General features: G+C 33.2%; 1 protein-coding gene across 2 annotated transcripts; it reads right to left on the reverse strand.

The window, feature by feature from the left end:
- Positions 1 to 5101: 5101 nt before the first annotated feature.
- Positions 5102 to 9198, reverse strand: LOC127075781 (AT-hook motif nuclear-localized protein 7). 2 transcript variants are annotated; one of them, XM_051017250.1, is made up of 7 exons: positions 9071 to 9198; positions 8856 to 8896; positions 7529 to 7986; positions 7137 to 7204; positions 6754 to 6885; positions 6092 to 6253; positions 5102 to 5746 (listed from the first exon to the last, which is right to left on the reverse strand). In XM_051017250.1, the coding sequence occupies exons 3-7, from the start codon at positions 7932 to 7934 to the stop codon at positions 5405 to 5407; spliced, it is 1110 nt and encodes a 369-aa protein (XP_050873207.1). In that variant the 5' UTR covers positions 7935 to 7986; positions 8856 to 8896; positions 9071 to 9198; the 3' UTR covers positions 5102 to 5404. The 2 variants fall into 2 exon arrangements, with proteins under 2 accessions (XP_050873207.1, XP_050873206.1); XM_051017249.1 differs by lacking the exons at positions 8856 to 8896; positions 9071 to 9198 and adding an exon at positions 8453 to 8485.
- Positions 9199 to 9727: the final 529 nt, after the last annotated feature.

Here is a 9727-nt window from a genome sequence, read left to right on the forward strand (position 1 = left end):
TTCAGCTTAAATTCAACTTATTCATCATAATATTTCAGCATCCATAATCTCAATTCGGTCAAATTAACAGCTTATCACTACCCATTACATGTTAATCGATAATACCCATTAAACGACGATAAACCCCCCTTACCTTAACAATCCGGCAACTCTTCGAGCTTCAAGCTTTTCCGTTCTCCAACCTTTGCTCTACAGCTCTTTGCCCTTTTCCTCTTCTCTGCAGCTTCTCAGTTTTCACGTAAAAACCTTTTCCAAAAATGAAAACCTTTTCTCTTATTCCACTTATATATTTTCCCATAATAATTATTATTCCAAATAATAAAATAATAATAATAATAATCCAATTTATTTAATTAAATTAATAAAATAATATTAACTCAATTAAATAATTCTCTTATTTTAAATCGGGGTGTTACAGTCCCTAGCACGTGTTCCACATGGTCATTAGTCAACGGCGATGTATAGGATGTAATTAAAACCAATGATCAAGAATAAAACAAAAGGAACGGATCATGTGGTTCAGAGCTTTGCCAACTCATCGCCGGAGCCAGAGCTCCGGTCATCTTCTCCGGTGGACCTCACCGGACTGGTCCACCATGAACCATCACCAAAACGAAAAACAAGGACATGATCTTAAAGAAAAAATGGCACTGAGCTCGAATCTGACCTCCATTCACTCCAACTCCAAGTATATTGAGAGATACGTGGAGTTGAAATTTGAGGTACATGAACTGAGTTGCTTCGATTTGGCCTCAAAGCAACTCAATCTTATTGCCTACATTAGTAGGACTTCATACAACCAAAGAATCAATAGAATTGAGCAAGAATTTGAGAGAATCGAAGAGTTTAAATTTTCTGGAAAATACCTTCAATGGAGGTCTGGATTCAATTGATCTTGATCTTGCTTGTGCTTGGTCTCACTTCACTTGCTTGCAGGAGAAGGATTGAATGGTTAAAAAGCTATGGATTCCTGGAGAATTGAAATTCAAAACAGTGGAAATTCAAGAGAATTTTTCAGGCTTATCCTTTGCAAAGTGAGGGTTTGAGATGGGGGATCAACGCTGGCGCGAATGTGTGTGAATTTCTGAGCAATTGAAGCTCTATTTATAGCTGAAATGGTTGATAATTACACACTCCAATTCACTTTTCAATTTTGGCAAATGGTGATGCAAGTGTGCATGGGCGCGCATAGGCCCATGAAATGATTGTTTGAGGTCCACAAATGAATATCAGATGCTCTGAACTAAGCGTGGATTGCAAGGCAAATGCACATTGATGTTTGAAGTTTGATCCTTGCCAAGTGATATCACCTTGTTTAAGTCATGCGCGGCCTATGCATTTCTTATCCAAAATGAATGAATTTGAGCTCTTTGGAAAGGTGAGATCAAGAGGAACAACTTTCATGTTCAACACTTTTTCATTTTGAGCTTGAAACTTGGAGAAATTTGAGGTGGAAGTTTGGAAATTTTTGACATATCAAAATTTTTCTAAGTGTCAAGTCATATGTCTCAATATTCCACCTTGCTTAACTTTTTATATGAGCTTAAAATGAGAAAAGTGTCTTCATAAAAGTTGTATCTATCTCAAAGACCTTCAAAACGGTCACCAATTTCATGTCATTTGGATTTGAAATGATAGAGTTATGCATTTTTGAAGTTTGGAAAAATCACTTAATCAATGGTATAGGTCAAAAGTGACCTATAATGTAACCTCATATCACATGCTCAAAAAAGTTGAATTAGCTCTCACTCCATACATCAAAGTTGAATTAGACACATTGAATTTAATTGTGCAACTTGGAAATCTTTCATCTCATAAAAAATAAGCAAGTTACGGCCTTGGGAAGTTGACTTTCAAATTAGGGTTTAGACAAAATGACCTATAATGTTTCAACATAGAAAATGATTTTACAAGCAAAAATAGCTCTAGGTCTCAACATGAAAGTTGTTTATAATGTCATTTAAAGTAAGTTTTCTCTTGGAATCATTTTCATATAGTGAAAATTGTAGGAGATAGGGTCTAGGGAGATCTAGTTTTCATCAGATGAATCCATCTGGCCAACCACCATCAACCAACTCGCTAATTTCCAATTCTCTTGACTTTCTTGGCTTATGGTAGATCATATATGCATAAGATGATGAATTTTGAAGTGTACCTTGAGAAATTTGATCAATTGGTGAGATAGCTTGTTGGAGAAGTTACTCAAGATACCCAGTCAAACAAGGGTTTCCAAGGCAAATCACCCTCAAACTCTTGAAGAAAACTTGATCAATATAACATGTAGAGATCATTGGGACTCATATATGATGCTCATAACCATTCTTGAATCAATTCTTGGTTGTGCTCTTTGTCCATGAGGGTCTTAAACCCTAGATGTGAACTTGATGAATCAATGAGATCATGCCCTACTTACAAAAGAGTTAGGCAAATGCAAAGACACATTTTTGGTATTTTAGTTAGTAAAACGATAATATACAAGTATGATATAATCACAAGGTGCTTGGTGATTTCTCCCAAAACAAACCCAATGAAAGAGGGGTAAGGAGGATGCCAAGGTATGATCTCAATGCTAATGCTTATGATGAAATTGTATGAGGGATCTTAGGGTCAAAATTGGGGTCTTACACCTGACTTTCACAAAGCGTCTTCGTTGTGACTCCTCTCTTCTTGCTGAGTTTGCTGCGGTTATTAAAGTCATGGAGATTGCGGTTTCTAGGGGTTTGTCTAAGCTTTGGGTCGAAACCGACTCCTCTTTGGTGGCCAAAACTTACTCCAACCTTAAGTTGGTTCCTTGGAAATTCAAAAGACGTTGGAGTTACTGTTTAGATCCTTCTAGATTCTCTAATTTAGTCATTTCTCACATTTATAGATAAGGTAATTCTTGTGTCGACTTTTTGGCGACTTATGTGTTCAGCATCAACTCTACCATACTTTTTGGTTTCATTCCTTTAGGTATTATGAAGGATTTTGTAAATAATAGGTTAGGCTTACCTTTCTTTAGATTTTCATAATTGTCGGGGCTAACTTGTTCCCCTTTTTGTACCATCTCTTCTTTTTTATATATTTTGGCCTTTAAAAAAATAGAGTCTGATAAAATATTTTTTTCGATAAAATCATAATTAAATAGAACATTTATTTGTTTTTCTATTATCTAATCAACATAGGACTTTCTAAAACTTGAGACGGCTCTGAAACTGATACATTATTTTGACACTTTTTATCTTGTTACCAAAATACATACAACTAGGACTTTGTTGACCTTAGCTTTGATTAAAGGTCGACATCGTGAACAATTAGTAAACAACGTGTATTCATGTGGAAATAGGTATGACTTTGCCTCATTGTACCAAGTTGGACATATGTTCAAATTCATAGTCATACTTAAGAGGAGATATTAAGCGTATGGCAATTTATTTTTTCATCCTTATAGGTTTTTCTAAACCCTTGCCGAAAGGTTAAAAATATTTCTAAGTTTTGAAGATCCATTTTCGAACACTTATTTTCCACAAAATTGAAGTGGGTCACCTATTATACTTAACTTCAAAGATGCTTCTCTGGATACACCATATTTTAAAAAAAAATGATATTTTGAGATATGCATATTCGTAAAGTGTTTCGTTGTGTCTTTTTTAAGTATGGGGTGTATCCGAATAAACAGACCTAGTAGTCATGCATCAGCAATGCAACGAATATGTAAATACCAACAATATTCATATTGAAAAAAACAATTGAAAAAAAAACAATTAAAATAAAATTATAAAAATCTGAAAATACAACAAAAAATAAAATCAAGTCAAATTAAGAGTCTGCAATTTTTTTTGGATTTTTTCAAAAATATGAAAACAGAAAATAAATCAAATAAAATACAAAAACAAGGAATTTGGGATTTTTTCGATTCATAGTTGATTTTCTAAAAAATCAATGTTTTACGCTAAGTCACATAAAGGGTAGAAACACAGAATCGTACAGGTCAGAACGCGGGGATATAATTTCTATGACTCTAATGTTGATTAAAATCGACAGAGAATCTTCGAAAATGGCACCAATTTCAATGAAAAACAATGTCTAAATGACTTTAAAAGTGTTTTCAGATATGCATCTCTGAATTCACCCTAAAAAATTTATGAGATGCATCTCTGGATTATTTTTTGACAAAAATATAGTGACGGTTTGATTTAGGAAATCTGATGAGATAAATGCATCACAGATGCTTCTCTGAAAATTTCTAAAAAATAAATTAGATTTTCAAAAATGTGAACCACCACCACAAAGTTGAGGAAAAAAATTACATTTAATGTAAAATTAGTTTAAAAGTGTAGTAGTTTTATATAGCTATAATAATATTAACTAGACAATTAAAACTAGTTTGTTCTAAGATGTTACTAGTATGTTTTCAATAATGAAAAACTATTCTTCTTTATCTCATTGTTACAACTAGGATATGTAAAAGAAAAACGGCTAAATTAAACAGAACCAAAAATCTAATTGAATTGAAGTTAAAATAACTGAATTATTATATTTGGTTATTGAATAAATTTGTGTTGCACAAACAATTTTAGAATCAAGCCAAATAGCCAACAATCTGAACTGAAATTGAAACCAAATCAAACCGAAATAAAAAATAAAAATGTTAAAAATTAAATTTAAAAAAATGTATTAAAAATATATATAATGGTTAGATTAATCACCTTATAACAATTTAATACAATTTGAAATCCTGAACCAAAATACCAAACTAATAAATTTGATATACAATTTGTTGATTGAACTGAACATGAATAACCCTAGCTGAAACATAACCATCTTTACTCTTGCTTCTAAATTCTTTCATCCAAACCCTTTTATAAGGCAATCCTATAGTGTTTTCTTTAAAGTTATCAAAAGAAGGTAAACTCTGATTGAACTCACATGTAAAGCCAGCAACTTATTTTTGAAATTGAGTTTCAGTCAAATACAGTGCACACCAAATCTATATACAATTTGGCAAATCACTAAATATCCATCTCAGTTTATTTAAGGAGTAATTGAGAAACAGAATTTTGAGACCAAAATCATTCCACATAACAAAGTAGAGTGACCAAACAAAACAGACAAACAATGCTTCAACAAATGCAGTCCTAAGTAAATAGGCAAACAAGGTAACATTACATCAGAATTAGCCTGCTCATCATCATGATAATCCATTCATTGTGCTGTATCTACCTAATCAGCCGAAAAATCGGAGATACTCATACTCTACCTAGCTGCAACTACCAACACTGTCAACTACACCCTATAGTAACAGATATCAAACATGTTTAAACCAAATCTAAGATAATAGAGAGAACATTGTAACATAAAATAAAATAAAACATCTCGGTGCCAAGTTTCGTCAGGCCAAACAATTTGCAAGGCGATCATCGACTTAACTATCAGGCAAAGATATGTTTATATCAGTAGGGGACTTTCTTGTGTCCGGCATGGCGTGCATGTTGACCCAGTTGTCTCTTCGAAAGGCGGTGGGAGGTGGAGGAGAGGTAAAATTTGAGTTAAGGGTGGTTGTGGTTCCAGAATTTTGAAGTACATGTCCACCGCCATGTCCACCGCCACCCATGACATCCTCTTTTTCAGCATTACTAGGTTGGGCTGGTGGCGGCTCTGCGGATACTTCGGTCGCTTGAGTAAATGTGGCTGCTGCATAATCAGCAGCCTTTGGCTTCTTTAGTTTCTGTTCTTGGCCGCTTGGTAGAAAACTTCCCACCACCACCTGATAAAAAAACATGACAAATATAAGTGATCCTTCTTTTGAGAAAGAAACATGGACACTTCAAATTGAAGGTGTGTTTGTTGGCTAAGAAAGAAACATGGGATTACTACTTTCTATTATTATATTTTTTCAAATTATTACTGGTATCGATGTGTGAATGTCAGTGTCGTATTTGTGTTTGTGCTTCATAGAAAACTAGAAATTATACATTGTTTCCTGTTTCAAAAGATTCGTATAGGAAACCCTGCAATCTACGGAAACATGAAACGGATTGAAAACGAGTACACCATAACTTTTTGCATTGTTGAACATGTCTCGAGTGTAAGAGAATGAAAGGATGCTTACCTGCACAGGAGTGGCAGCTATAAGAACACCAGCAACTCCACCGCCTACTACGCGGCCATCAGGGCTTGCCAACGAGACGCTCATTCCACCTGCCCTGCTTCTTGTTCCTTGGTTGTCAGTAGGCATGAATGATCCAGCCAAGGAAAGTATCTCAAACCGACCCTGCAATAACGTATTTCGAGAAAAACTAAACTATTGTGAATGAATACATCAACACTTATCAACACAGATTACAATAAAAGCAGGCTTTTGTGTCTGTCATTTCAAGCCAAGCATGCATGCATGCATGTCAAGAATCAAACAAAATTTTCCTAAACAAAGAAAAAAATATTCTGAGCATTATCATTTTATGACAGACGGGAATCTTTCGTTTCGTAAGTGCAAATCAAGAATAAAATATAAATACATATAAATCTGATTTCTGCCATTTAAGAATAGAAATTAAAAACATGATTTTGGAATCTCAGGTTTGACTATTTTCACATTCAAGAAGCCACACTTTATCCTACGTAAGTTTAGGGTATATTTTTTACTAGATACAAATTTATTTCTCAATATTATTGCTATAAAAACAATAAAAATATATGCATCGATCAATTTCATACAAAAGCTTCAAATGAACTTAGGCATTAGGCATAGAAAAAAATGTTTTACTACCGCACCTCGTAAGTCAAAGTACCCCCGGAAGAATCTGGGTGACGGAGTGTAACATTTGAAATCACGCCATTAGCCGATAAGACGCATATTGCTCGCGGCCCTTGTTGCGAAAACGATATTACCTTATTTGTAATGTCCTGCAACAACAAATGAGGTATAGCAAGATATCATTATTCAATATCTTAAACAGTAATAGCCGCATAACAGGAAAAGTTATTATATTATGAAAAGCACAATAATCCCATTTAGATTTGTAGATCCAATTAATGGAAGAAAGAAAAAGTCTTATATGATATGAATTAGCAAATAGCAACAATATCTGTAATTAAGAGATACATTAAACGCACACTAATATGAACTAGATGAAGTTAAGATCCTACAAACATACCTCGCCAGCATTGACAGTGATGAAATGCGGCATAAAGTTTGTGCCATCAGAGTGTCCATTCATCTCACCTACAGAAGTACCAACAAAATCGATGTCAAGATTTTACACAAAATTGGAAGGGGGAGTAAAATCATAAATCGTGGAATTATAACACTAATTGTAAGATTATACAAAATCCTACAACTCATACAAAATATCATCGGTGAGACTAAGGAAGCCTTAAATCACTTGAAATACTTGAGTAAATATAGATTCAAAAGCATAGCTCAAAAATAAGATCATTAAAACCTTAAATCACACTTTAAATATGACAAAGGTTAGTAAAAAAAATGAAAGTCACATGATAAAGTAGTAATAGAGTCATCAACAACAGCATTAAATTTAAAAATTACCAAGATGATCCATCACAACTTTTTTCGCCCTCTTGTATTCCATCCCCTGCGGTTTCCCTCGCTTCACAGACGAAAAGTCATTAGAAGAAGGGGGGGCCGAAGATGAGATAGGCAATGGTGACAACGGCATGTTGACAGACCCATCTGGCCCGTATTTCCTTGGTCTACCCCTTTTCTTCTTGACTGATCCATCCAAACCTACACTCACTGGTGAGACACTGACACCAACACCAACACCAACAGGAACAGCATCAGCGGCAGCAACACCTCCCGCGGCCGATGCTGCTACTGCTTCGGGGTTATGAACCTGGTTCGGAGCTTCAGTCCTTGGAGCTACATGATAAGCTGACGGAGCTTCTGCACCTATAACTGTTACCCCAGGATTCATACCTTCTCTACCTTCCATAATGCATATACAGAACTTTCGCTCCCCAAAGTCAATATTACCAAACCAACACCTATAATTCCAGAAAGTATAAAACAATCAAAAAAAAAGTATTTGGATTCTAAAACACGTTCAGACACAAACACCAGACATTGAGATTTTGACAACGGATCACACGTATCAGTATCATACACGCCTTAAATCTGAAGTGTCTATGCTACGTACTAGAACCTCATATCAACAAACACTATAAAATTTAGCAAACACGTCAATGCCTTCAAACCTTGTTCAGCATGTTATAAAAGCACAGTGAAAACCAATCAAAGGATCTCACAAATGAAGAACATGAAAATAAAAACAATTAAGTTTATTAGGAGAAATATATATGGAACTATATTTATACATAAAATCAATTGAAAAAAAATTCTCAACACTAGTTCAGAAAGGAGATCTTAACAAAAAATTGCAGTTATTTTATTACCATCAGAGTTTTTTTTACTTTGATTTCATCTCTAAAAATACAAAAACAATAAATTTACCTCATACAAGAAGGTGAAAGAAAATACACATATTTATCATTAGCCTATATGCAAAATACCAGATATTAGTAAAACAGTACAAATCTATAAATGAATAAAAAATCAAAAACCACTTGAATAAAAAAAATTAAAAAATTGGTAATAGAAAATGAGGGGGAAACCAATGATAATTGATTTTCTCCAGATATTTCTCAGACAAAAGCAAAAATTAAAGAAGAAATCATCAAAAGAAAAAAGAAAAAAAAAACCTTTAGCATTTTCCTGAACTTTAAAAGACGCTGAAACTAACGGAAAAATAGAGTAATAAATACAAAAATAAAATAAAAAATAAAAACAATAAATATGTGAAAAAAGAATATCAACATCACGCCATGGATATTCTACAAAATGCAGAGATCATGACCTGTCACTGTGATTCCACACTTCAGCAACCTTCTTCTGAATCTGAAATGAAAAACAAAACAAAAAATTATATTGAGATTTATTTATTTATTTTCAGTTCAACAAAAACTCAACTAGCACACTCATGACTCACCCAGAAAATGAAAATTTAAAATACACAAAAACAAAAACGAAATAAAAAATAAGAAAAGAGAAAGAAAAAAAAAAAGAACTTACAAAAAATAAATCTGTTGGCTGGTAGGTTTTCGCAAAGCTGCAAGAATTGAAAGATGAAAAAGAAGAAAATGTAAAGTTCAAAATAAATACTACAGTTACGAGAATTAAAAAATAATAAATAAATCAAGGAGAAAAAACCAAGGAAAAACAAGAAAAAGTATTTTTAATAAATTTTTAATAAGTTTATAATTAATGCAATAAATAAAATAAGATTTCTGGTCAAAAAAATGAATAAAAATAAGATTTTATTTTATTACTATTATTTATGCGATTTCCTAAACCCGATAAATACAATTTGGTTAAGAAAAATTTTGAGATCCGTCAGGGGTAATTAAAAATGTCAAAAATGGTTTTGTTTGAATTTGAAATGAGGGGCAGTATTGTCATTTAGTAGGTAAAAAAGTGGTTTCTTTTTTTCTCTTAATTTAATTTGTTTTTTCTATTTAAAGCTGCAAAGTAGGGTTGGACGGCCTAACCTTTATGTTTCCGCTGACCCGCTTTTTGTCTTTTTTTTCTCTTCAAAATGAAACGTTTTGGTTTTATATTATGCCCTTAGATGACCGTGGAAATTACCATGTTATGCCACTGAAGTGGAATTATTTTGTTCTATTTTTTATACATTTTTCAAATTATATTAGTTTTTGAAAATAAAGATAT

This window comes from Lathyrus oleraceus, chromosome 4, assembly GCF_024323335.1.
Source record: "Lathyrus oleraceus cultivar Zhongwan6 chromosome 4, CAAS_Psat_ZW6_1.0, whole genome shotgun sequence".
NCBI classification, from domain to species: Eukaryota; Viridiplantae; Streptophyta; class Magnoliopsida; order Fabales; family Fabaceae; genus Lathyrus; species Lathyrus oleraceus.

Bases quoted from the DNA above. Each gene is read 5' to 3' on its own strand.
- LOC127075781 (XM_051017249.1), bottom strand. The intron at 7,205-7,528 runs GTAATTTTTAAA...GTACTTCTGTAG, and splicing joins AGTTGTGATGGATCATCTTG to GTGAGATGAATGGACACTCT. The intron at 6,254-6,753 runs GTGCGGTAGTAA...ACGTTATTGCAG, and splicing joins GGGGTACTTTGACTTACGAG to GGTCGGTTTGAGATACTTTC.